This window comes from Panthera tigris, chromosome C2 (assembly GCF_018350195.1).
Source record: "Panthera tigris isolate Pti1 chromosome C2, P.tigris_Pti1_mat1.1, whole genome shotgun sequence".
NCBI lineage: Eukaryota > Metazoa > Chordata > Mammalia > Carnivora > Felidae > Panthera > Panthera tigris.
Window position 1 is genome coordinate 66,713,331 of NC_056668.1, and position 27,816 is coordinate 66,741,146.

At 40.6% G+C, this 27,816-nt stretch overlaps 1 protein-coding gene across 1 annotated transcript; it reads right to left on the bottom strand.

Moving 5' to 3' along the window:
• Positions 1–127: 127 nt before the first annotated feature.
• Positions 128–26,108, bottom strand: HCLS1 (hematopoietic cell-specific Lyn substrate 1). The gene is made up of 14 exons (XM_007098336.3): positions 25,955–26,108; positions 23,425–23,508; positions 22,993–23,066; positions 12,557–12,686; positions 10,569–10,679; positions 9,051–9,105; positions 4,613–4,723; positions 3,903–3,958; positions 3,256–3,325; positions 2,432–2,643; positions 1,930–2,034; positions 1,160–1,442; positions 940–1,008; positions 128–739 (listed from the first exon to the last, which is right to left on the bottom strand). Exons 2-14 carry the CDS (start codon positions 23,506–23,508, stop codon positions 603–605), a joined length of 1,497 nt encoding a protein of 498 aa, XP_007098398.1. The 5' UTR covers positions 25,955–26,108; the 3' UTR covers positions 128–602.
• Between the last annotated feature and the right edge of the window lie 1,708 nt (positions 26,109–27,816).

The following is a 27,816-nucleotide window of genomic DNA, read 5'->3' on the forward strand; positions in this document are numbered from 1 at the left end:
CAGGGTGCAGGGCAGTGGGCAATGGCAGGAGGGGGTCTTCTGGATACACCTGAGAGAGGGAAGGAGAATTGGAGCCATGAGAGTAGGGCCATTGAGGCCTGCATAAAAAGTACTATTTACCTCAGCATACAAATGAACCACAGTCCCACTTTATTTCTGATTTAAGATTGAGCAGACAGAAGGTTAAAAAAAAATCTCTGCAGAAAAGGAAAGTGGGCAAACAGTATAGCCAGGCAAATCAGACAATCTAGACATACCTTTCCATGTAAGCAAACCAGGAAGCTCAGAGCTCACAAACAGAGGAAGGCAGAACTTGGGGTATTTGAGGGAGTATTCATGAGGAAGCAGACAGGATCACAAGATGAATGTATGTCCGTGAGCACTTCTAGGGTAGAAAGGACACTGAGGGGAAGAAGACCCCTTCCTCATGCTGTCTCTGTCCCAACCCCTAGTGGAGAGGGAGAGGAAAGTCTCTCTAGAATCTCAGGCAACTCGTCTCTAAAACTCAGTGCAACTTACACTTGCAGTAAGAATAGGGTGGGGGTGAAGGCAGAAACACTTTGGACTTGGGAAGTCACGGTAGAGGAGACAGGGAGAGCCAGTTACTGGAGGAGCTTGACATAATTTGCAGGAAAGAGTCCAAAGTGGCCATGGCAACGTCCCCGCCACCAGCCCTCATCCACCATCTCAATGTCAGTGATGATGTCATCAGGATCAAAGGAAATCTCGTCACTTCCCTCTGGGGAGGAAATGGATGGGATGTTAGGATGGTCAGACCGTAATCCTTCCATTCCTGTCCCCACTTTAAACTTCAGGGAAAGAAGGGTGCTATTCTTCTGGATGCTAATCCTGGGTCCTCCCCTGACCCTCAGAATCCATCTCCCTCTCTTGTAGTAAGGGCCTCCAGGCACCAGACCCCTCAGGCCACTCCAAACCTACCTCCTTGGTAATCATACAGGGCTATCGCTGAGATCCCTGCTCCAGCCCCAGCTGGGTAGCCAGATGATTCTGCATGAAGAGAAATATAAACATGGTCTCACCAACATGGAGAAGGAAAACAGGTCCTTCTGGGTAGTGGGGGAATTCCTCTTCCTTTTGCCCTCCCCTGGACTGGACCCAATGCAGGAGCTGCTTCTCCCACCCCCCACCCCCCACTCACCAGCCATAGTGGAGGCAAAAGAAGGATTCTCAGGTTCGAGTACATCCTCATAGTCCCCGTCTGGTTCACCATCCTGCTCACATCTGTCCATGTCTCCAATATCCTCATAGTCATTCTCAGTCTCAGGCTCAGTCTCAGGCTCAGGCTCAGACTTGGGCTGAGGCTGAGGCTCAGGCTCAGGCTCAGGTTCAGGCTCAGGCTCAGGCTCTACTTCATACACTGGCTCTTCCTCCAGCTGCAGGCCTTCCAGAGTCCTGGGAGGCAGGGCTGGGGGCTCCTCATCCTGAGAAGGGACGGGTGTGGATCAGAACAACTTCCACCCATGGGTGGGGTACTAAGACCCCACCCATCACCATCCTACCAATTCTACCCTCGTCCTCACCTCTACCTAATAGACTCTCCTATGGAACACAGGCTTTCATCCATCTTTATTCCTTGACTTCCTCCCATACCTACCCACTCAAAACATCTACCAGGAGGTGATAGGAGGGGAATATAGAAGGTGTGAAGAGAAGGAAATGGAAAGCAAGTCCGATTCCTCTAATGACCAGGAAAAGATTGAAGCAAAACACATTTTTGAGAACACCACGGCTAGGATGACTAACTCTCCTGATCTTTCCAGGACTAGGTAGCCCCCAGAATGCAAGGTTTTCAGTGCTAAGACCAGGACAGTACCAGACAAACCAGGGTGGTTGGTCACTTCATATGGCCCACCTTTCCTCCCATGAGGAGATGGGGAAGGGATAGAGGATCTTTGGGGCTCTACTCACATCTGGGGGATTCTGCCTCAGGGGCAGGGTGGGCACTGGGTGTTCCCTACTGGTTCTCACAGGTCCAGGCTGTGATGGTGGACAGGTCCCTGCTGGAGGCCAGGCCTGTGAAGAATGAAGCATCTCTCTTGTAAGTATGTAAACCTCTGTCTTCTCTCTTACACTTCCCTTCCTGTCTCTGCCAATCCAAATCAATCATCCTTCTAGATGGGCTCCAGCCTGAAGTGATAGCTCCTTCTTGTTCCTGTAGTAATGACTGGCTGCATGGCCAAATATGCAAATCTTGGTCTATATAAATCTTGATTTTTTTTTCCCTCTAACATTTTGGTATATATGAGGCCCAATCACTCAGCCTGAAATCTTCCCGAAGATAGAGACAGGAGTTATCAACTTTGCCTAACACCAGGGAGGCCTGTGCCTTATTTTCTACCAATGATTTGGAATCCTTACTTTATTTGGGCAAGGAATCTTGGATGTGAACCCCAGAAGACCAAGCACTCACCTCTGAAGAGATTTTCTTGGGCAATGGGGCTGGCACCTCTGGCTCTCCCACAGTGTCTACTGGCTGCTTAGCCTCATGGCTCATCTTTACCAGGGCCTTTCTCTCCTGTTGCTGCCTGGCTATCTGCTGTGCCTTTTCTTCTTCCTCCCGCTTCCTCTTCTCCTCAGCCATGGACTCAAATTTTGCCTTCAACCCACGAGCACCACTAGAAGCTGCAGACACAGGCAAGAAGAATTAGGATTGTCTTGGATCAGGTATGGTGGGGATGGCACTTGAAGGAAGAGAAGGAATTGGTTAAATATCCAGGCAGAAAGCAGATGGAGAGGGAACTCATGGGAGAGAAGGTAAGAGGTACTGATGGAGGAACAAGTGGGTTTTAGGAAGAGAATATAGCCCTGAAGCCTAGATTTCCATATAGCCAAGCCATGCAATCTCACACTTTTGTCCTTTCTAAATTATAAGCTTTGTTTTCCTAACCAGCATCCTTCCCTATCCACATTCCTTAAACCTGTATGCCCTCTGGCCACCACCCACTCTCTCCTTCCCAGTCCCAAGTTCTTATCCTTCTTATTCTTCCCAAATGTCTCCCCAACCCTCCCTTCCTATGTTCTCTGCTCACAGTTCCTTCCTAATGTCACTCCATCTCTCTACCCACTTAATCCAGTTTTTCTAGGAGAGAGAATTTGGGAATATACAGGCAGGATCAAGTCTACCTCAGCTAGTTTAAGTAGTTAAAGGCATGGAGAGGGTAGTCTAGGCATAAGAAAGAATGAGAAGGAAGAGGTGGTTGAGGAAAATAGAGAAAAGGAATTGTTAAGACTCACCAGCCTCTATGGGTGTCGTCTTTTTATAAGCTGTAGTTGGAGCCTCCATTTCATTGAAGCCAACAGCACTCTGTAGAGAGAACAGTATGCAGGGAGGGAGGAGAAGGGAATGGTGATAACCCAAAGTCAGTATTGGGTATTGGGGCCACTATAGGAGGTATCCCTAACCATTTGGTGATTAATAGTTAAACAGGGTATTCCTACATTGTTTTGTGGTAGAGAGAGGGGTAAAGAATTTCTAAACTGGTGGGCTCAGCTCCCCTTTTTGAAACCTCAGAGAACCTAGAACCTCACACCACTAAGTCCAGTTGCCTAGAATGCAGCAGGGCCCAGCCAATGCATGAAGAGGAACTGGTGTGCATGGAATAGAAATAGATTATAGATTGAATTAAGCAATGTCTAGCAATCAATGAAATTTCAAACATCACCTTTCCCTGAAGTTTATCTGTGTTTCTGTCTCTTTCTCTGACTCCCCCCATTCTCTTTATTTGAAGCTCAGGCTCTGGAAGACTTGCTCATTAAATGCTGAAAGCAGTCAATGGGTAGTGTAGGACAACAGCTCAGGACACTTAGCTTCTCTTATCTCAATCCATTTCAAGTGCAGTTTAGGGACTTTTTCTCAATACACTGGTGTTCTGGTGCTTTACCTTATCCACTCGGTCCTTCTGGATTCCATACTGACCACCAAAGCCCTTGGCATAATCTGCAGGACAGAAAGGTCTGAGAGTCATAAGAGGAGTTAAAATGCTAGGAATGTATAGGTAGGGGAGTCATGGAAGAAAGACCAGACAACAGGAATATGGAAAACAGAGATGGATGAGGAAGAGTGAGAATCAGAGGGTAGAGAAAAGCCTGGATGGAAAGAGAAAGAAAAAGATAGGGAGAAAAACAGTTAAAAGAAAATGGATTGGAGATAGATATGAAGAGGGAAAGATAAAAGAGAGAAGTGACAGAAAAGGAAGTAATATAGGGAGGAAATGGGAAAAAAATAAGGAGGTTCCTCCAGTCATCCCCTATATGTCCCAGGGAGGAGAGAGACCTCTCTGTCTTTGTGAGGCACAGGGGCCTGTGAGACTCAAAGCCAAATCACTCACTTGTCATCACCCAGCCTGTTTCTCTTTCTCTTGCTCAGTGACCCCTTCTCTTTGGCCTCTTCTGTCCTGCTCCTAATCTTGCTTCTTTCCTCTCTATCCTCTTGGTTTCTTCCCATCCACCCCACATACACACACTTACCCTTTACACCACCACTGCACATCTGCACCTCTGTACTCTGGGTCCTCTGTGTCAGCTTCCAGCAAGGAAGGAAGGAGGGCTCTAGGCTACTGTGTGACCTCCCTCCTCTCCAATCCCAACTCACCTCTCTGGGACTCATGTTTCTCTGTCTCTCCCTTGTAGTCATATCCCAGAGCTGCTTTGTCCCGTTTATCCTTCTCTATCCCATAACGGCCTCCAAAGCCATGAGAGTAATCTGTGGTGGAAGAAGTAGTCATGAGAGCCCACTCAGCCCAAAGGAAGGTACTGTGGAAGAGAGAAGTCAGGTTAAGTGGGTGCAGGGGGGATAGGGGCCTGGGAAGAAAGATGGGCCAGCATCTAAGTGAATTAAAGACAAACAGTGTCCTAAGCCATCTTTTGGAAGCTGTAATTCAACATTGTTCACTCCTTTCCTCTTCACCTTTACTTCTGTCTCAAGATGAGAAGAGCATTTCAATCTTCTCCCTTCTTCAAGGAAGGGTAAAGTATAGAGAATGTAAAGAGACACTTTCAGGCAAAAAAAAGGCAAATACATATGAAATGTAGCCTGTTCTTACTCCTATATAAACACTTAGCAATATCTGCTAAAATACAACAATCGCTTTTTTTTTTAATAGTGAAGCTCAAATGAAAAAAAAAAAAAAATCATGTCTCCAGAAACAAAGAGATGAATCAAAGCAGTAGATATGAGAGTACTTATGAGTGGACTGAGAAAACCCAAGGATGTTTTAAGCCCCGAATTTAGTGTCTAGAGATTAGGATCTAGGGTCAGGGGTTCTTATACAAGAGCAGGGGACTGGGGAGCAAGAAATGACACTCTACCTGCTTCTGTAAAAGAGTTCTAGAAAAATTCTACTTATTTTTCCAGGGAAATGGTGAAGGGGGTTGTCATTTGTTCAGCACTTGGTAGTGGGAAATTTTACCTATGGGACTTGGAAACTCCAGGCTTACCCTGAATGTGTAGAATGCAAATTTCCAGTTATACACTACTTATATTACACAGGAATTCTAAGAGGAGAAATTAACTTCATGCTGGTCTAGAAAAATATATACCACCGAAAGAAAAAGCATTGGAAAGATGGCAGGAATATGAGACAGAGTAGACCTCAATAGAAAATGCATTATAAGAGATAAGAGAGCTATAACACAATAACAAGAGAACAAGTCATCATTTATGAGGAATATGTATGTTGGTATAACCAATTAACAGAATCCAGATTTATATGTAAGCAAAAACTGACAGAAACAGAAAGAAATAGACAAATCTGTGATCCTAGGTGAAGATATTAACACTCCTGTCACATTAATTGATAGAATATTTAGACAAAAAGAATCTAAAATTATAGAAGGTGCAACATTATCATCTAACAAGACCTAATTGACAATTACAGAACATTATATCCCCAAACTGCATAATATACTATTTTTTATGCACATAGAAAATTCACCAAGATAGACTATATGCTTGCCTATACAATAAGTTGCAATACATTAAAAAGGTTGAAATATTAGACATCATATTCTCTTAACACAATAGGGTTAAATTAGAAAATTCTCTAATACCTAGAAAATAAATATCACATTTATAAATAACCCATGGGTCAAAGAAAAAATCAAAAGGGAAATTAGAACACACATTTTTAGCTTAATAAAAATTAAAACACACAGAACATGTGGAATGCAGCAAAAGTTTGTTTAGAGGGAAGTATATAACTTTAAGTACCCATACATGTTACTACACTTTGTCCAAACCCATAGAAAGTACAATACCAATAGTAATCCCTAAGATAAACTATGGATGGACTTTGGGTGATTTTTGATGTGTCAGTGTAGGTTCATCCTTGGTAAAAAATGTACCACTGTGGTGAGTGATGTTAATAATGGAGGAGGCTACACGTATGGGGGTGATGAGGGAGGAGTGTATGGGAAATCTCTGTGTCTTCCTCTCAATTTTGTTGTAAGTCTAAAACTTCTCTAAAAATATAAAGTCTAGGGGCACCTGGGTGGCTCAACCAGTTAAGCATTGGACTCTGGATTTCAGCTCAGGTCATGATCTCACAGTTCGTGGGTTGAAGCCCCATGTCAGGCTCTGCACTCACTGTGTCAGAGCCTGCCTTGGATCCTCTGTCTCCCTCTCTCTGGCCCTCTCCTGCTCATGCACTCTCTCTTTCTCTCTCTCAAAAATAAATAAACATTAAAAAAGTTAAAAATAAATGAATAAAAATACAAAGCCTATGATGGGATACCATCTCACACCTGTCAGAATGGCTAAAATTAACAACATAGGAAACAACAGGTATTGGCAAGGATGGAGAGAAAGGTGAACGCTCTTGCACTATTGTTGGGAATCTAGACTGGTACAGCCACTCTGGAAAACAGTATGTATCTTGCTCAAAAAGTTAAAAACCTACCCTCTGACCCAGCAATTGCACTATGAGGTATTTACCCAAAGGATACAGAAATACAGATTCAATGGGAACACATGCCCCCAGATGTTTATAGCAGCATTATCAACAATAGCCAAATTATGGAAAGAGCCCAAATGTCCATCAACTAATGAATAGACAAAGCAGACGTGGTATACACACACACACACACACACACACACACACACACACACACACACACTGAATATTACTCAGCCATCAAAAGGAATGAAATCTTGCCATTTGTAACAATGTAGATGGAGCTAGAGAGAGTATTATGCTAAGTGAAATAGGTCAGTCAGAAAAAAATAAATACCATTTGATTTCACTCATATGTGGAATTTAAGAAACAAAACAGATGAACATAGGGGAAGGAAAAAAAAGAGGAAGGAAAATCATAAGAGACTCTTAACTATGGAGAGCAAACTGAGGTTCTCTGGAGGGGTGTTGGTGGCAGGATGGGTTGAATGGGTGATAGTTATTAAGCAGGGCACTTGTGATGAGTACTGTTATATGTAAGTGATGAATCACTAAATTCTACTCCTGAAACCATTATTACACTCTATGTCAACCAACTCAAATTTAAATAAAAACTTGAAACAATAAATAAATAAGTAAATAAATAAATAAAAATATAAAGGCTTTAAAGAAAGAGAGAGAGAGAGAGAGAGAGAGAGACATTAAAAAGAGAAGGAAAAATTCCAGTATGCATCTAATATGGGTTCCAGAAGAAAGAATAAAGGAGAGGAGAGGCACTATCCAAAGGAAACCAACCTGAGAATTTTCTATAATTGAAGTTATTTCTCAGGTTGAAGAGGAACAATAGTCTCATGCAGGAAAGAGAAATAAGTCCAACATTTAGATATATCCTAATGATATTTCAGAATATCAGAGACAAAAAGAAAACCTTTCAGGGCACCTAGGTGGTTCAGTCGGTTAAACATCTGACTTTGGCCCAGGTCATGGTCTTGCAGTCCACAGTTTCAAGCCCTGCATTGGGCTCTGTGCTGACAGCTCAGAGCCTGGAGCCTGCTTCAGATTCTGTGTCTCCTTCTCTTTCTGCCTCTCCACTGCTCACACTCTGTCTCTATCTCTCAAGAATAAATAAACATTAAAAATTTTAAAAAAAGGAAAACCTCTCACAGAAAAAATAGGGACACAAAGGAATGATGGTTAGAGTACACAAGAGAGATGCCAAGGAGGATGAAATAATACCTTCAAAGTGATGAAGGAAAAGTTACAATGAGAAATGGAGCAAAATATATTTTTCAGACAAAACCTGGGAGTTCTTTCATAGGCTCTCACTGAAAGAATTATCAAAGGATATACTTTAGTAAGAAGGAAATAAAAGCAATGAGGAAACAGCGAAATATAATAAACGGGAATGGGCTAGGAAGTTGGTAAATATGTTGGACAATTTAAATAAGCATTCACTAGGGGCACTTGGGTAGCTCAGTCGGTTAAGTGTCCGACTTTGGCTCAGGTCATGATCTCGAAATTTGTGAGTTCGAGCCCTGCATCAGGCTCTGTGCTGAGAGCTCAGAACCTGGAGCCTGCTTTGGATTCTGTGTCTCCCTCTCTCTGTGTCCCTCTCCACTCACACTCTTGTTTCTCTCTCTCAAAAGTAAATAAACATTAAAAAATTAAAAAATAAATAAAAAATAAATAAGCATTCACTAAATAATAATAGTGATTCATTTTTGTGGGGTTTAAAAACACATGGAATCCTTACACTGGGCAACAATTGGCCAGTTGGTACAAAGAATGTAGGATGTAGAAGGAATGCAATTAAATTATTCTACATTTTCTTTGTTACTCAGGATGAGATAGTGATTAATTTTAAACTTAAGTAAAAAATGAGAGTTAAAACTTAGGGATACCTTCCTAAAATAAAGGAATAGAATACCTTATTTTCAATCCAGATGGAAAAGGGGACTAAACAATCTCATAGGAAGAGATAAAGAAGAAAGAAGCAAGTACATGCTTGGATTTAAAAATAAATACAATAGTGGGGAACTGGGTCATGGAACTAAAGGGAGTTGATGACAGCTATTGGGAGGTGAAGTCTGAGCTGAATAGGTCAATTGGGTTGCAAAGGTTGAAGCACAGGGTCCTTGCCTTTCTGAGATGCATGCTTCTCCACTTCTCCTTTGTAATCAAAGCCAACTGCCGACTACAGAGAAAAGGAGAGAGGATTGATTAGAACTGGAGCTGACAGTTTTCCCTCTCCCTCACATACCTCCCCCCAGCTCAGGCCAGAGGTTAGTTTATAGGAGCTTAGGGCTGAGAATGAGGGTTTGACCTAGAAACAGATGACACCCTGACCTGACAGGCTGGTGGAGCAGCAGTGTGCTACAGAGCAATGAACGTGAGCGTTATGGGCTCATCAGCTCTTGATTCAACCCCCAACCCCACTTGCCCTATTTTTAGTTGTTTAACTTTATGCATGTCCTTTAACATTACTGAGCCTCAGTCTCCTCAAATATGAAATGAAACTAGGTAAACCTCCTTACTAACCTCAAGTATGAAATGGAGAAATGATCCCTCTTTATTTGGGACCAGTGTAAGTAATAAGTGGGTCAAGGTATGTAAAGTGTTTGCATTGTGTCACTCAGTAAATTAGTGCTTTTCTTCCTAACTCTCACGATATTAAAATGAGATAATAGTTAGGAATGTGCCTTGTAAACTATAAAGCACTATGCACATGTAAGAGATATTATCCTATTCCTAATTGATTGTACTGTGCCTCTCTTCTCTTTCCCTAAATGGCAGCCGACACCCAGAGATGTGTTTTGATGGGATGAGAGGCAACTAGGAGAACCTGGATCTTTGCTGCTCTAGGACTGGATATGTTGGCCAATACCTAACATCACTCATAGCTACATCCCCATCTGGCTCAGTACCTATAGGTCTTCTAAGCAAGACTAGATTTTGCATCTCAAGAGCCATTACTATGTATTGTTTCTTGGTTTACATGACATAATGACTATTTAGGTAATTCAATTTGTGACTCAGGAGGCAGAAGATGAAACAAAGAACAAGGAGTGATCAGGAAAAGACAAGATAGAAGGGAAATTCCATCCTACTGTGCTTTTTCTTTTTTTTTTTTTTTTTTCCCACAAAGGAGTCTTTAAAACCTCTGGGCTTCAGGGTTTTGGTGCTACATCATGCGAAAAGTAACCTTTACCTTCTAAAAACATTATAACCCTAATTAGCTGTTTTACTTGATAGTTTGCTCCTGTGGTCATAATACTTAAGCTGACTCCCACATTCTCCTGAAAGGCATAATGATAAGGTTTTGATGCTTGAACAAAAGAGGAGCTTTGGAATTTCCCTTGTCTTTCTTCAAGACAATGAGGAAATCAATGGTTTGACTTCCTTATCAATGTTTGATTCCTTATCAAAACAGAGTTTCAGAATCTTTGTATCATTTATATTAACACTATTGAGCTCAGCATGTGGCCTCCAAAAGTGGCACAAAGGAACTTGCTGAAGAAGATTATGGGAGCTATCCTCATGATGGACCCTCCTGAGGCCACTGCCATCTTTCCATAGGAGAAGCATAGACCCACATTCAACAGTGAGTGCTGGTAAATCCCACAGGATTTGAGCTGGGTGGCACAGGGAGATACTTACCTTGTCTGCCCTGTCCTTCTCAACTCCATATTTGCCTCCAAAGCCTCTGGCAGCATCAGTCTGAGAAGAGTGCTTCTCCACCTCAGCAACATATTCATGGCCCACAGCACTCTAAGAAAATCAGATGGAATGAGTGAAAGACAAAAATGACTGTAAAAATTAAAATGATACAGACGTGGTTTGGGATTTAAGAATACCAGAAATTCCATTCTGGGTCTGTCTCATAGCCTCCACCAGTGTATCATGTAAGGAGTATATGACTGGAGAGAGCAAGGTTGCTTTTTCTAGAGGCTCACACATCCTGAGTCTTCTTTAATACCATTAGGAACCCATCACTTAGGAAACTCCTGTAGGATGGGCTGGAACCATCAGGATAGATTCGAGGTAGGCAGAACAGTGGTTAAGCCAGAAACAAAAAGAAAGGTAAAAACAAGGGATTTATGGGTCAAAATAGAATTAAGTAGTTAATAAAGAGAGATCAAAGGGGACTAACTTTATACCATAGCCAACATTGCACATTTCATTAAAACAGCCAAGTGCTTCTGTTCTGGATTATAGTTTCTGTGTGACCATCACATTTCAGAAGTGCCAACTGAGCCCTGATATTTAACAGTGACTGACTCTGCACCAAAGGGGGTTGGTAGACAATACTGTAAGTAGTCCAAGAGGGCATATAAATTTTCTATGCCCCTTCACTTTTTATTCCATCTATTGTTTTATTTTCTATTTGGTTTTAAAAGGTTTATCTCTTCTAATATTTAGATATGGCTATTTTAATAATCTGGGAACTGACTAGTACTTCAAACCAAATAATGCAGAGTCCCAAATAAGAAGAAATTAGAAAGACTTTCCTTTCTCCTGTATTTTGAATCTCATGCTGGGACAAACATCAATACAGAGATTGATGTGAAGCATTGCCGTATATGAGCTCCTAGGAACTCATTTTACAGTATTCTTAGGTCTGTGTAGGTCAACTTTGCTTGTGAATTTAAGAATGCATGAATGCTTATCTATTTTAGTTTTTTCCTAGGAATTTTGTGGAGAATACAATGTCTACATTGCACTTTACACAATGACAAAACAAAACACTTCTTGAGGGTGCACTAAAGGCTTTTCATTGAATTATTTTTTCCTCCTTAGAGATAAAATCTTTTTTGTTGTTGTTGTTGTTACAGGAATATATCTCTATCTTTGAGATTAGCAAAGTCAATGGAAACTATGATTTAAAACACAAGCATTTTTGGGGCGCCTGGGTGGCTCAGTCGGTTAAGCGTCCGACTTCGGCTCAGGTCATGATCTCACGGTCTGTGAGTTCAAGCCCCATGTCAGGCTCTGTGCTGACAGCTCAGAGCCTGGAGCCTGCTTCAGATTCTGTGTCTCCCTCTCTCTCTGACCCTCCCCCGTTCATGCTCCGTCTCTCTCTGTCTCAAAAATAAACATTAAAAAAATTTTTTTTTAAATTAAAAAAATAAAGAAATAAGACACAAGCATTTTTAACCATAGTTTAGTGGTAGCTAATGGATAAAGGAAAATATTTGTATTTGATGGAATCTAATGAATAAATTCACATCAATATTTTTCCCATGCACATATCATATAAGATATAATATATATATAGACAAAGAACACTAAATACACAGTAAAGAAAATAATAAGAAGTTGCAATATCAACATTCTATACAAACATTTGAAAACAGTAAATGATTTTAAGACATATTCTTCCCTTCTCTAATTGTGACCCTGTCTCCTCAGTCTAGGAGTTACAGCATGGCTGGGTCTACCACAGGCTAGCCTTTTTAAATTCTTGGACCACATTTTCTACCATCTATATTTATGTGTTGAAATCAGGAAAAAAATGATACAAATAGTATGTGGACATTCTATTTTAAAGCCCAAATTAATGCTGTACTTTGAATAAGTTTTAAACTACAATACCAACAAACGAATCAATTTTTTATCTTTAAGCAAACATCTTTCTTTCAACTCACCTTGTCCATTCGGTCTCTCTCCACCCCAAACCGACCTCCATACCCATGGGATGCTTTGGGCCCTGAGTCCATCTCCTTCTTCTTGAGAATATCATGCTCCTCTGACACTTTGTTCCTCAGCTGGTGGATACTGGAAGTAACCACATGACAGAGACTCATCTAGCACAAGTCAATGAACTCTCCCTCCCAGAAAAATGGAAGTCTTGAGATGTGTTCTTTATTTTTAGCAATAACCTGAGCTCCCAAAGTATATCAATGCTGGGTCTGGAAGTAAGAGATTAGTGTGGCCTATATACCATAGTCTGATTTAAACTCTCCACAAGCCAATAATATTTCCTCTAGTCTGTTAATTTGTCCACTAAATAAACTTCTGATACTTGTCCCGTTTTTCATGTTCTTAAATATTAGAGGACAGTGATACCAATTATATTCTAGTAACTGGGAAGTTATTTTCCTTCTGAATGGGTCTGCTTTCTAGCATTAGATACTCTCTCCCCAGAAGTACAAAAATATTTATATACCCCTTTATTCCCACATTCTAGTCCTGAGAATCTACCTCAAGGAAATAATTTTAAATATGGCAAGTCTTAATATCTAACGATATTCACTGAAACACTGAAGATAATAGCAAGAACTAAGAAACAATTTATAGGGCTAATACTTGGAGAACAGTTAAGTAAATTGCAATATTACCTTTCAATGGCATACTAGGAAGTCATTAACGACGGTTAGGAAAGATGTAGCTTTGGGAGATTTATCTATACATTAAGTATTTGGTGTATATTTTGGTAAAAAATGAATGCCCTTCATCTCCACCCCCAAATCTGAAATTCCTTACACTAAAATCTAATAAAACAAACAATAAGCAGAATCAGACCTATAAATACAGAGAACAAACTGATGGTTGCCAGAGGGAATGGGCAAAATGGAAGAAGGAGAGTAGAAGATGCAGGGTTCCAGTTATAGAATAAATACGTCACAGAAGTAATAGTCAAAGCACAAGGAATGTAGTCAATGACATTATAATAGCGATGTAACTACACAGATGGTAGCTATATTTGTGGTAAACACATCATAATGTATAAACTTGTCAAATCACTAAGTTATCCACCTGAAATGAATGTAACATTATGTATCAACTATACTGAAATGAAAAAAAAGCTAATAAAAACTAACAAAATTCAGTCTTATCACTAATTGTTGTAACACCTGAAGACCCAAATAAACTTGATTTGGGACACCTCTGTCACTAAGAGAATGTAACACCAAAAGGAAGCCTTCTCCTTCTTACTTCACTTTCATCTTCACTATGAGGGTAGAGAGCACCTCTGCATATCTGTCTGCTCTGAGGATATGAAGTGACAGGTCAGCACCAGCACTAGCACCAATAAGGGACAATCAGTATGTATACTTGGTCACATAGAAGCACTTCTGGGGATTCTTAGAAACATTTGGACAAGAGAACCCTAAATTAAAAAATTTCACTTCCTGTAGCAAGAAAAAGAGGTTTAGGGAATTGAGACATGATGATGTTACTGGGACTTCACCAGCTCGGGAAAACCAGATACACTGGTTACAGGTTAGAATGGCCATCCCACAGCAGAAATTCTCTTCTTTCATGGAAGAATAGATCCATCTGGTGGCCTTCTAGTATAAGCCCACCAAAAGCCTTTTTTTAAAGCCCTCTTGGCTTTAGTCATAGTTAATTTTAGAAAGCTGGCTTTGAACCAGATGAAATTAAGCTAAGAGCTGGAAGGACCATCTGTTCCGTGCCTGCTCTAAACCCTCTGGCAGCAGTGGAGGCAGAGATCCTGTGTTGCTAGTTCATTAACACTGACACTTTAGAAATGTCTGTGTCAAAAAAGCTACTGGTTCCAAGAACATGTAAATAACTGTTATTTCCCAACCAAAATATTCAGATGAAGAATGACAAAAATGATGCCAAACATTACTTTCAAATGAGCAAAATGTGCGAAGTTTTAATGAGTCCAATGATTGCCACATGGGTCATAACTATATCATTGTTAAAACAAGTTTTAAAGGGGATTTGAAAATGAAATTCAGGAATTTCCACCTAATGGATGATAGCAAAGCTAATCAGAGGATGATGCCAATAGATAATACAATTTAAATAAAAATGTTGGGGCCAAAAAAGACCAACTTCTTATCAAATTCTTTAGAATATAGCTGAAGCCACTCTAAATAGGCCTTAATCATATTAGTACCTCACTCAATAAATATTCATTAAACTTTTGAGTGTAAGGCACTTTTAGGCTGTGCGGATACAAAGATTATTAATGTATATGGAGATAGTGGTCAGGTGGGAGAGATAGAAAAAGTTACAATCCAATGTGCTAAGCAGCATATCTAAGAAACGTTTGACACATTAAGTCTCAGATACCTATTTTAAGTTTTGAAATACCTTGGAATTTGATAAAGCGATGCAGTTTATGGGAACCAAGTGTTTTGTTTTTGTTATAATAATAAAAGCACAGAGATGAGTCACACAGATAAGATTTTATCCACAGATGATATGATCATAGATGCAGAAAATCTAAAGAATCTACAGAATACACTACTGGAACTATTAAGTACATTTGGTAAGTTCACAGGATACAAGGGCATGATCAAAATCAATTTCATTTCTACACACAGGCATAACTCATTTTAGGGGCACGCCACTTTATTACACTTTGCAGATATTGTGTTTTTAACAAATTGAAGATTTGTGGCAACACTATATTGAGCAAGTCCATTGGCACCATTTTTCCTACACCATTTGCTCACTTCATGTATCTGTCACATTTTGGTACTTTGCACAATATTTCAAAGTTTTTCAATATTATTATATTGATTATGGTGATCTGTGATCAGTGCTGCTTGACGTTACTATTATAATGGTTTGGGGGCACCATGAACTTGAATGGATGGGAAGTTGCTTCTTATGGATGAGCAAAGAAAGTGGTTTCTTGAGATGTCATAAATGTTGCATGTATTCTGACTGCTCCCCCAACCAGCCATTTCCCCATCTCTCTTTCTTGCCTTAGGCCTCCTTATTCCCTGAGACACAGCAATTTTGAAATCAGGCCAATTAATAACTCTGCAATGGCATCTAAGTGTTCAAGTGAAAGAAGAGTCACACATCTCTCCTTTAAATCAAAAGCTTCAAAATCATTTCAAAAGAAATCATTAAGCTTAATGATGAAGGCATTTCAAAAGCCAAGACAGGCCAAAAGGTAGGTCTCTTATGCCACACAGTTAGCCAAGTTGTGAATGCAAAGGAAAAGTTCTTTGTTTAAATTTTCTTATGTAACTGACTGTCAAATTGGCTTACATACAATACCCAGTACTCATCCCAACAAGTGCCCTACTCAATGTCCATCACTCATTTTCCCTCTCCCCTTCCTGCCCCCCCATCCACCCTTAGTTTGTTCTCTGTATTTAATAATCTCTTGTGGTTTGCCTCCCCCTCTCTCTGTTTGTATCTATTTTTCCCCCTTCCCTTCCCCCATGGTCTGTTCAGTTTCTCAAGATCCACATGAATGAAAACATATGATAACTGTCCTTCTCTGACTGACTTATTTCAGTCAGCATAATACCTTCCAGTTGCAAAGGAAAAGTTCTTAAAATAAATTAAAAGTGCTACTCCAGTGAACATAAGAATGATAAGAAAGCAAAACAGACTTATTGCTGATATGGAGAATGTTCTAGTGGTCTGGATAGAAGATCAAACCAACCACAACATTCCCTTAAGTCAAAGCCTAATCTAGTGCAAGGCCCTAACTTTCTTCAGTTCCATGAGGGATACAAGAGGTGAGGAAGCTGCAGAAGAAAAGCTGGAAGCTAGCAGTGGTTGGTTCTTGAGGTTTAAGGAAAGACACCATCTTCATAACATAACAGTTCAAGGTGAAACAACAGGTGCTGATGTAGAAGCTGCAGAAAGTTATCTAGAAGATCTACCTAAGATAATTAATGAAGGTGGCTACACTAAACAAAAGATTTTCAATGTAGACAAAACAGCCTTCTACTGAAAGATGCCATCTAGAACTTTCATAGCTAAAGAGGAGAAGTCAATGCCTGGCTTCAAAGCTTCAATGGACAGGCTGATTCTCTTGTTAGGGGCTAAGGAAGCTGGTGATTTTAAGCTGAAGCCAATGCTCATTTACCATTCTGAGAATCCCAGGGCCCTTTAAGAATCACACTAAATCTGGGGCGCCTGGGTGGCGCAGTCAGTTAAGCGTCCGACTTCAGCCAGGTCACGATCTCGCGGTCGGTGAGTTCGAGCCCCGCGTCAGGCTCTGGGCTGATGGCTCGGAGCCTGGAGCCTGTTTCCGATTCTGTGTCTCCCTCTCTCTCTGCCCCTCCCCCGTTCATGCTCTGTCTCTCTCTGTCCCAAAAATAAATAAAAAAACGTTGAAAAAAAAAAAAAAAGAATCACACTAAATCTACTCTACCGGTGCTCTATAAATGGAACAGCAAAGACTGGATGACAGCACATCTGTTTACAACATGGTTTACTGAATATTTTAAGTCCACTGCTGAGACCTACTACTCAGAAAAGAGATGCCTTTCAAAATATTATTGCTCATTGACAATGCGCCTGGCCCCCAAGAACTCTGATGGAGATGGACCACATGGTTAGTGTCATTTTCAAAACCTGCTAACACAACATCCATTCTGCTGCCCATGGGTCAAGGAATAATTTCATTTTTCAAGTCTTGTGACAATATTTAAGAAATCTATCCTTTAAGACTACAGATGCCATAGATAGTGATTCCTCTGATGGATCTGGGCAAAGTAAATTGAAAACCTTCTGGAAAGGATTCACCATTAGAGGTGGCATTAAGAACATTCAATAATTCACAAGGAGAGATCAAAATATCAATATTAACAGGAGTTTGAGGAAGTTGATTTCAACCCTCATGAATGACTTTGAGGGTTCAAGACTCCTGTGGAGGAAGTAACTGCAGTTGTGGCGGAAACAGCAAGAGAACTAGAATCAGAAGTGGAGCCTGAAGATGTGACTGAATTCTGCAATCTCAAGATACAACTTGAATGCATGGGAAGTTGCTTCTTATGGATGAGCAAAGAAAGTGGTTTCTTGAGATGGAAACTACTCCTGGTGTAGATGCTGTGAAGACTGTCAAAATGACAACAAAAGACTTAGAATATGACATAAATTTACATGATAAAGCAGCAGCCGGGTTTTAGAGGATTGACTCCAATTTTGAAAGAAGCTCTACTGTGGGTAAAATGCTATCAAACAGTGTCACATGCTACAGAAAAATCATTCAGGAAAGGAAAAGCCAATCAATGTAGCAAACTTCCAATTTTGATACAGAAAATTTTTCCATAGAAATTGCCACAGTCACCCCAACTTTAGCAACCATCAGTCAGAAGCCATCAGAAGCCATCAACATGGAGGTAAGACCCTCCACCAGCAAAAAGATATGACTCACTGAATGTTCAGATGATGCTTACTATCTTTTAGCAAAGTATTTTTATTTTTAAACAATGTTTATTTTATTTTATTTTTTTTGAGAGAGAGAGAGAGAGAGAGAGAATGAGCGGGGAAGGGGCAGAGAGAGAGAGGGAGAGAAAGAATCCCAATCCATGCTGACGCAGGGCTCAAACCCACAAACTGTGAGGTCATGACCTGAGCCAAAACCAAGGCCACCGAGGCACCCCACAAAGTGCTTCTAAATTAAGGTATGTACATTATTTCTTTAGACATAATGCTACTGCACACTTAATAGACCACAATATAATGTGAACATAACTTTTATATGCACTGAGAAATAAAAAAACTCATTTTACTTGCTTTATTCTGATATTTGCTTTATTGTGAGGGCCAGACACCAAACCTGCAATATTGCTGAATATGACTATACTAGCCATGGACATTTGGAAATTAAAAGTTAAAAATAAATACTATGTATTATCCCATGAAATCACATGAACTATTTTAGCATCAATTTAATAATAAAATATGTCCAAGACCTGAACATCGAAAAATATTACTGAAAAAATTGAAGAAGAAATAAATAAGTCCATGTTCATGGACAGGAAAATTCAAGATCATTAAGATACCAGTTTTCTCTAAAATGATCTATAGATTCAATGCAATTTCAACCAAAATATGATCAGACATTTTTGTAGGAATTGACTCATTTATTCTAAAATATATGTAGGAATATAAAGTCCTGGGACAGTAAAAAGGTTTTTTTTTAATTTTATTTTATTTAAAAAAAAATTTTTTTAACGTTTTATTTATTTTTGAGACAGGGAGAGACAGAGCATGAACAGGGGAGGGTCAGAGAGAGGGAGACACAGAATCCGAAACAGGCTCCAGGCTCTGAGCTGTCAGCACAGAGCCCGACGCGGGGCTCGAACTCACAGACTGCAAGATCATGACCTGAGCTGAAGTCGGCCACCTAACCAACTGAGCCACCTAGGCCCCCTTAAATTTTATTTTAGAGAGAGAGCACAAGTTGGGGAGAGGGGGGAGAGAGAGAGTGAGAGAGAGGGAGAGAGAATCTTAAGCAGGCTCCATGCTCAGCCCAGAGCCCAACACGGGGCTCAATCCCACCACCCTGGGATCATGATCTGAGCTGAAACCAAGAGTCGTACATTCAACTGACTAAGCCACACAGGTACCACTTGAACAGACACTTTAAATGAAGACATATAAAGATACATGAATAACACATAACAAGATGCTCAATAAAATTAAGCATCAAAGAAATACAAATTAAAATGACCACATACCCACAAGAGTGATAAAAATTAAAAATACTAACAATACCAAGTGTAGAGAAGCATGTGGAGCAATTGAAATCCATACATTATTGGTAGGAATAAAAAATGGTAAATTCCTTTCAGTTTGGTAATTTCTTGAAATAAATGCATACTTATTATATGACTCAGCAGTTTTATTCCAAGATATTTCCCAAGAGAGATAAAAACACATGTCAACAAAAAGATTTGGACCCAAATGTTCATACAGCTTTATTTTTAATAGTTCCAAATTGTCAACAACCCAGATATCCATCAGCAGGGTAATGGATAAACCAAACTAAGATATACCCATATAATGGGAAACCACTGGACAGTAAAAAGGGACAAAAGACTGATACACAAAGACCATAGTTAGGTCTCAAATAATTATACTGAGTGAAAGAAGACAGACACAAAAGAATATATTTTGTATTACTGCATTTACATAAAATTCTAGAATAGGCATAACTAACGTATAGTGACAGGAAGCAGCTCAGTGTTTACATCCAGCCAGGGGTGGACATGGGATATATGGACTGTAAAGAGGCACATGAGCATGAGAGGGAAGAGTGGCAAAAAGAAGATGGAAAAAAGGGCCAGAGACCTTGAAAATCAGGCAGCTACTAGGAAACACTAGGTTGCTTGCAGCTGCCTGGCCCAGGCTTCTCTATACAATAGATGAGGGACAGACATTATCCTTTGAGCTATTCACTGAATTACCAAGTCACTCCCCAAACTAAGTATATTTTAGGTAGACTTAAAAAAGAAAGATTATGGTGTGGGGGAAGGTAGTGAGATTAGTGAGAACCACAATCACTTCCTTTTCCTGCTCTGAGTGATCTCAACTCTGCAGCTACTGTTCTCCTCTCCAACTTCCCCCTCCTTTCCAAAGCCCTTAGGATTCTCATCTGACCTTAAAGATTGGCTTAGCCCATGTTAGCCAGAGAGAATCCAAGAATATTAGAGACTTAATAATGGAAGGTCCTCTAGAGGTCTTTTTGATCCCAGTGGGAAAACTGAGAATCAGAGAGGAAAAGTGACCTGTTCATGGTCACCTGGCTAGTTACTAGCAGACATGGGGCTTTTACATCTTGGTAGCTTGGGTGAATGGGAAGGAAGCGGGTTTTTGTGTAAATATCTCTACCATGTATGCTATCCTTAAAAGATCCAGTTAGGTTAATAAGGTAACATCCAAGGTCACTACATTTTATAATTCCAAGGGTCAACAGAGTAATGGATATACTGAGTTGTACAACACAACAGTCCAAGTAAACACCACTTAGGAAGAAGAAAGACTGTAATTTTTTTACATGTTTATGTTAGGTTTTTAGGAAGAAAGAATATAATTTAAACTAATCTATATTTGGGCACCTCAGTGGCTCAGTGGGTCAAGCATCCAACTTCGGCTCAGGTCATGAGCTCGCGGTTTGTGAGTCTGAGCCCCGCTTTGGGCTTTGCGCTGACAGCTCAGAGCCTGGAGCCTGCTTCGGATCTGTGTCTCCCTCTCTCTCTGCCTCTCCCCTGCTCACGCTTTGTCTCTGTCTGTCTCTCAATAATAAATAAACGTTAAAGAAAATAAGAAATAAATAAAAATAAACTATATTAACAAAAAAAGAAATATTGGGGTGCCTGGGTGGCTCAGTTGGTTGACCATCTGACTTCTGGCTTAGGCTTTTGCTCAGGGTATGTGAGTTTGAGCCCCACATTGGGCTGGCTACTATCAGGGCAGAGCTCAGTTTGGATCCTGTCTCCTCTCTCTGCCTCCCCCTAGCTCATGCTCTCTATCTCAAAAATAAATAAACATTTTTTAAAAATGAAGAGAAATATTATTGAGCTGCTAAGAGGTGCTAAATACTGCACTAGAATGTTGATACATGTTAGCCCCTTGAATTTTAACCATACTCTGCAGGGTAGCTATTATTATTCCCCTTTGATAAGCAAATAAACTGAGATTCCGAGAGGTTATATGTCTAAATTCACATTACTTGTAGCTGCAGAGCTGTTAGTCGAACCTAACAAATTCAAGCTCTTTCTATAAGATCATGGCAAAGATTTAGCAGTCTTCCTTAAAATATTCTGCTCCTACTATGCATGAGACAAGCTGGTTGGGAAAGGTATTAGAATATTGGTATCTTCATCTTAAGAGTTCTCGGGATACTAGGGCTGAGTAGCCTTTACTCAGAAAAGGAAAAGGATCTTTTTTTTTTTTTTTTTTTTTGATCTATGAGATTGGAAAGGAGCATCAAGAAACTTCCTGAATGAACCTGTTCCATTTTTTTCATCTTTCCAACTGCTTCCAGAATTGGTTGGTTTAAGAACAATATTCATTACAGTTTCTTGAGATAAATCATTATGTCTTATCAAACAACGATGCATATTACTGAATATTATCAAATTATATAAACACATGCTAAGTTTCCTAGTGTGTTGTTTATACAATGTGGTCATCCACTGACACTTTTTAAATCTAGGGGAAAAGAGGTAAAAACACTATTGTTAAATTCTGTATGGGGGAGTTAAAATGGAGTTTTAAAATGTATTAATTTTGCCAATTTATTTGTAATTGTTAATTTTTGCTTTAAAAAATTTAAAAATTTTTTATTTTAGAGACAGAGTGATCGGGTGAGAGGGCAGAGAGATAATCTTAAGCAGGCTCCATGCTCGGCATGAGCCAAATGTGGGGCTTGATCCCATGACCCTGGGATCATGACCTGAGCCAAAATCAAGAGTCAGATGCTCAACCAACTGAGCCATCCAGGCATCCCAATTTTTGCTTTTTTTATTTTTGCTCTTGTTATGCAGTTTATTGTGTCTACCCTGCTACTAATATTTGACATCCAAAGTAGACAGCCCTGTTTAAATGATCCTGAATAATCTATGGAGGAGAAGAGGGAATCTTTCAATATGAATATACAATATATCCCACAGAAACCCTTAGATATGTCTGTAACTTCCTTCTCTCTTACAGTATCAGACTGTTTTGTTGTTTTGCTCTTATTTCTGATAAAACGTTGGGTTATCATCTTTAAGACCCTTAAACCCTATTACTAAAATAATTTTAATCAATAGGTTTTCTAACTGTCACATTTCTTCATATTACCATTCATGGTTTCCAGCTTCTGTCAAGTAGCCAAATACAAATTTTTATTTTAAAAATCATCCAGGCCAGGTATGGGACCTGATATTGTCCTCTTCTTACAATATCTATTCTGAGTTATTTACCTTGATCTTTCACTGAATCCTTCTTGGTCTATCTGAAGTCACCTACATTCTAGACACACATTTCTATTTATTTGAATAGATAGATGATAAAGAGATGTTGGAGAGATAAAGTGATACAACCTCAACCAGTATTTGAGCTACCTCATCTCTGAATCCCTTATAATAGACCCACTTGGGGAAATAGCATAGTTGTTAGAAATGAGAGAGAGAATACGGTTAGGGGGATAAGTGGAGAGACATGAAACAGAAACCCACAATGATACACATAGGGACACACAGGGATAGATTCAAGAAAAAACAAATGCAAAGACACGTAGACATTAACTACCTTCTCTCCTTCCTTCCTTCCTTCTTCCCTCACCCTCCCCTGAGTGTCCAAGTTCTCCTCAGGCTCTTCCTACACCCTTTTTCTGCACCCCAATGCTTTTGGCACCTACTTGATATGTTCTGCACGTCCAGAGCCTTCAATGGTCTTGGCTCCCCACCGTTGCTCCTTTTCAGAGATGTCATTCTACAAAAGACATCATCAGCAATAAGTGATGGCAAGAGATGTGCCACATTGAGAGAGGCTGACACATGTGCCTGCACTTCAGCTTCTGCCTAGCTTGTCATAGCCCGTCAATCACAATGTCAAACTCCTCTACACCTGTCCCCTTCCATCCTCAACATCAGCTATCATGCACACCCCCACTCATGACACCCAACTGTCCTACCAGTCAGTTCTACCATGAGTGCTATTTCAGTCCCAGATTGTCCTTTCTAAGCCCCCTAAAAGGTAAGTAATAACAGAGTAGCCCAGGTGCCTCTCCCTTGTCCCCTCACCTCCACCTTTTATTGATTTTTCCAAGCAAAGTTATTTCCAAACTCACCACAAAGTCAGGGTCTGTGTCCCAATCATCACCCTGGGTCTCCACAGAAACAGATACATCATGCCCTACTACAGACTTCCACATCTGAGGATGACAAAATGGGAATTAAGGAGAGAAAATCAAGAAGAGGGAAAACAAGAATGCTGCTGAAGTCAATGTTATAGCAGTCCAGTGGTTTTGCTATTTTTTCTTAGAACAAAATGGAAGCTGAGGCAAAGCAGATGGAAGTTTTAGGAAAACACTTTTGCTCAGTTAGAGGAGCGGGGGGGGGGGATTTATTCAAGACAAATTAACATGGTCTAGGCCTACTGAGTCTGGAGAGAGGCCATCATGGGTGTAGGTAATGTTAAATAATCTGGGTGTCAAAACTGCTGGGAACATTCATTTGTGTTGCAAGGCTAGCAGGGTAGTGGCTTAAAGTGGCCATCAATGAGGAGTACTAGGGTACCCTTCAAATTAAAGCACCATGCCTCTCAGTTTCTACATATGACTCCTGTTACAGCTGTTGAAAGGTGCATTGGTCCAGCCCCTAATAAAGTGAACACCTACACTTTCTTCTCTACCACCTGCATAATTCTACTGAGAAAATTCCAACCCCAGTGCAAGTCATTATCCCATTTTCATTCTAAGAGCAGCTACTGAATAGGTGCATGAGGTCAGTAGGGCAGTCAGCTGAAATTCCTGCCCTGAACAACACATAAGGAAGTATTATTTACTGGGAATGAATCATCTATTCTTTAATTTTTAAAAACAGTTCAATTATATTTCTAAAGAAGATAACTGGTTCAAACAGCATATAATAAATCCCTTATTTTGAACACTGAGAGTTATTAGATTTTTTTATTAAGTAAGAAAGAAATTGTTAGAGAACACTAGGATGAAGGGGAGCCAAATTGTTATTCTGTGGCATCCCCAGTGTTTCCATTGGCTCTGCCAGTTTATGCATGAGGAACAGCAAGTTGCTCTGTATGTGTGGGATCCTGGATCTCTGTATGTCCATTGACAAATGCTTATCTGCTCTCGGGGGACACTGAGACTTCTTGACCCTGCTACTACTTGCTAACTAGCAACTCTCTTGTCCGTCCTTCCTTGGACTCCTCATCCCACTGGTGTATTTCCCTATACTCTTCACTGTCTCTTAAATGAGACCTCTTAAAACTGCTCCTAGAACTCCACAATGTCTCCACACAGTCTCTCAGACTCTCCGATTTTCCTTTCCTCTTGGAAGCTCCATCTTTCTCCATGCTATTTGATAGCCTCCTTGGAAACTAGCCCAAGGATTTGGGGGGAAGGGTGGTTAAAGAGATGCAAAGAGGACACTGGAGAAGTAGTGACTGAGTCAGCTGCACTGTGAGAGGAGTCCCTGCCCAGAACAGCTCTGCCTTTCCTTATGGGGTAACAATTATGGATTGAAGAGATAAGGCCTATGGTCCTGGCTCCTGGGCTGCTTTTTGACAAAATGACTTCATACAGAAAACTGGAAAGGAGAAGTTTCTGAAATATTCATGATCAAAAAGGAAGCAAGGAGGACTGACGGTCCTCTCCTCTTTCCTGCTGTTCCTCTGGGGCCTCAGCCTAACTCACCCAAAAGCCTCCCATCTTCATGTATTTTTTAAACAAAGGGAAGTTTCTGACGCAGAGACTATTAGTGTCCTTAAGCTGCTGGCCAGAAATAGAAAAGCCAAGAGGGGCTATTAGAGGTAGGGGACTGGGGAGTAACTTGGTGAGGAATGGTGCCCAGGATCGCAGGCACAATTAAGGGCCTCATCACGAAGCTGCCTGACAGCATCAGTAAAGTACATGGACCTCAGTCAGAAGATCACCCCAGCTCTGTTACTAAGCCCCTGTGGGAACAGGGGTAAGGGAATCAACATGGAATATGTTCTTATTTGTCAGGTACCAGAGTAGGCAATTAAAAATATTAATTGGGTAAATCACTGAACATCTTTGATACTCCATTTTCCCCAGGGGAAAATAAATGAAGAGGTTAATGTAGCTCATTCATCAAGTCCCCTTCATTTCGGACATTCTGGGATTCTGGGATCCTACAATCACAGAAACTAGCCCTAGTGGAACCATTGTTTGGCCTCCATCCGCACTGGTGCTCAGCACGGGTGTAAGTAGCAACTACTTCCTGCTGTGTCACAGTGTCTCCTATGTGAGTTTTGTCTCTTTGCAAGACCATATGCTCTCTAAGGACAGAGACTTTGTCTTCATCTCCTATGGTCCTCCTCTTGCCTCAGGGCCTAGGAGCAACAGGCCTTAGGAGAAGGTTGTAGACTGTCAGCAGAAACTAAGAGTCCTGGGTGGCTGCTGCATCATGTGCCCTGGGCTCCAGACCCCCATTTCAGTTTCCATCCCCATATGCTCATTAGTCACAATCACTCACCCCCAGGCCTCTGGCCATAAAAGTCTAAGAGCCTGTGAGAAAGGACTTTATCTCTCATGGAGGACTAAGAGCCAGGTAGGTTCCTCTTAATTCAGCTCTTGCCCTGTGCTCCCCAACTTTCCCACTGCTCAGAGTACCCACCTCCAGTAGCCAAGTGTCTGCTCTAAGCTCCCAGCTCTTCACGTCCACTGGGCTCCCCTCTCTACTGCCACTTCAGAGCAAGAAACTCTGAGCTGCTGCTTCAGTTCCGTATTCAGCAGGTTTTCTGTCATTTCCTGACACCCTGTCCTCACAGCTACTTCCTGAAGTTTGAGTCAGTTCCTTCTGCTTAGGCACTTAAAAAAAAAAAAAAAAAAAAGATGAAATGCCGCCGTGCCTCGTCTTTTGCAACGCTTTGAGAGTCACAGGGAAGTTATAAGAAATGCTGCTCTTACTCTCAGAGTTTATATCTGGTCAAGGAAGCAAAGTATTCACAGAAAATACATAAAAGAATGTTGTAGAACAGCACTCATGTTTGAAATAGGTAGGCACTTGCATCTACTATGGTACAGGAATTTGTGGTAAAAGTAATTTGGTATGGGGTGAAGTAATCTAGAAAGGTTTAATGAGAAAAGTGATTTTTATGTGGGTTTTGAAGGGTAAGATTTAAAAAGAAACTCACTTCTACATCACCCATCGCACTTAAACCTGGGGTTTGCATACAGATATTCAAATAAGCATTGATCAGTTGAACAATGGAACAGAATCAGTCACGGGAAAGGCAAGCCATGGAGGGAGAAAGTTTCAGACGTTGTTTAGGGGAGTGGGGTCTGAGCTAACTAGCAGAAAAAAGTCTGAAAGAACTAGATGCTACTACCAGATGTTGGAAGGTTTTTGTGGCATTTTGTATTACTGTTCAAGATTTGCTGCCCCTCCTTCCTTTCCTTCTTGAAGCCAGACTTGCTCAGGTGACTGATTTGGGCCAATTAAATGTGAGAAGTGAAATACATCACTTTCTGGTGGAGACTTTAAGACCAGTGCAAGCTTTGCCATGCTTTTCTGCCCACTGCTCACCAAGGCAAAGTGCAGTTCTCCAGTGGCTCCTCTGGAAGCCTGGGTCCCCAGCTGAGAATGATGACAACACTACTAGACTAAACAGTAATCTTTGCTGTTTTAGCTACTAAAAATTGGTGTTTGTTACTGTTATCTGACCTAGTCTCTCCTAACCCTGATGATATGGAGTTCTAACCTGATTTGCTCAGGTTTGAGCTTCCCAACAGACTCAAACAGAGACTAGATGAAAGTGGTCTAAGATATAGTGGAGGTGATTTCTGCACTAGAAATAATAAGACTTTAGTCACTCTTAAGAATTCTATGTCAGTTTGGTGGGTGGTGGTGGTAGTGTATTTCTCTCTCCTACTTCACGACCTATTTATTATGGCAGCACCAAAATCATTTCAAGGAAAAGATCATTTGTAGAAGGGGAAAAGATCTTTTAGATCATTTGGGATCCTGATTCAGTGTCAAAAATGGGAATGATCAGACCGAATACTGTGGCACACCATCCAGGTACAGTTCTAACCCTATCACTCTTTAGCAAAGTCTCAAGTTCATTTCTTCTTCTTCTTTTTTAAGTTTATTTATTTTGGGAGAGAGAGGGAAAGTGAGCATGAGCAGAGGAGGGGCAGAGGGAGGGAGAGAATCCCAAGTAGGCTCTGCACTCTAGCTCTATCCCACGAACCATAGGATTATGACCCGAGCCGAAATCAAGAACCGGTCACTTAACTGACTGAGCCACCCAGGTTGCCCCCAAGTTCATTTCTAATGAGACAGTGAGATGGAGCACACAAATAAATAGCATGGACTTTCAAGCCATAAAATCTTGGTTTGATTCACTCATTGTACTTTAATAAAGTAAGTTAGCTTTTCCTAAGCAGCAACTTAATATAAAAATAACATAGTAGGGGTGCCTGGGTGGTTCTGTTGATTAAGCGTCTGACTTCAGTTCAGATCATGATCTCACG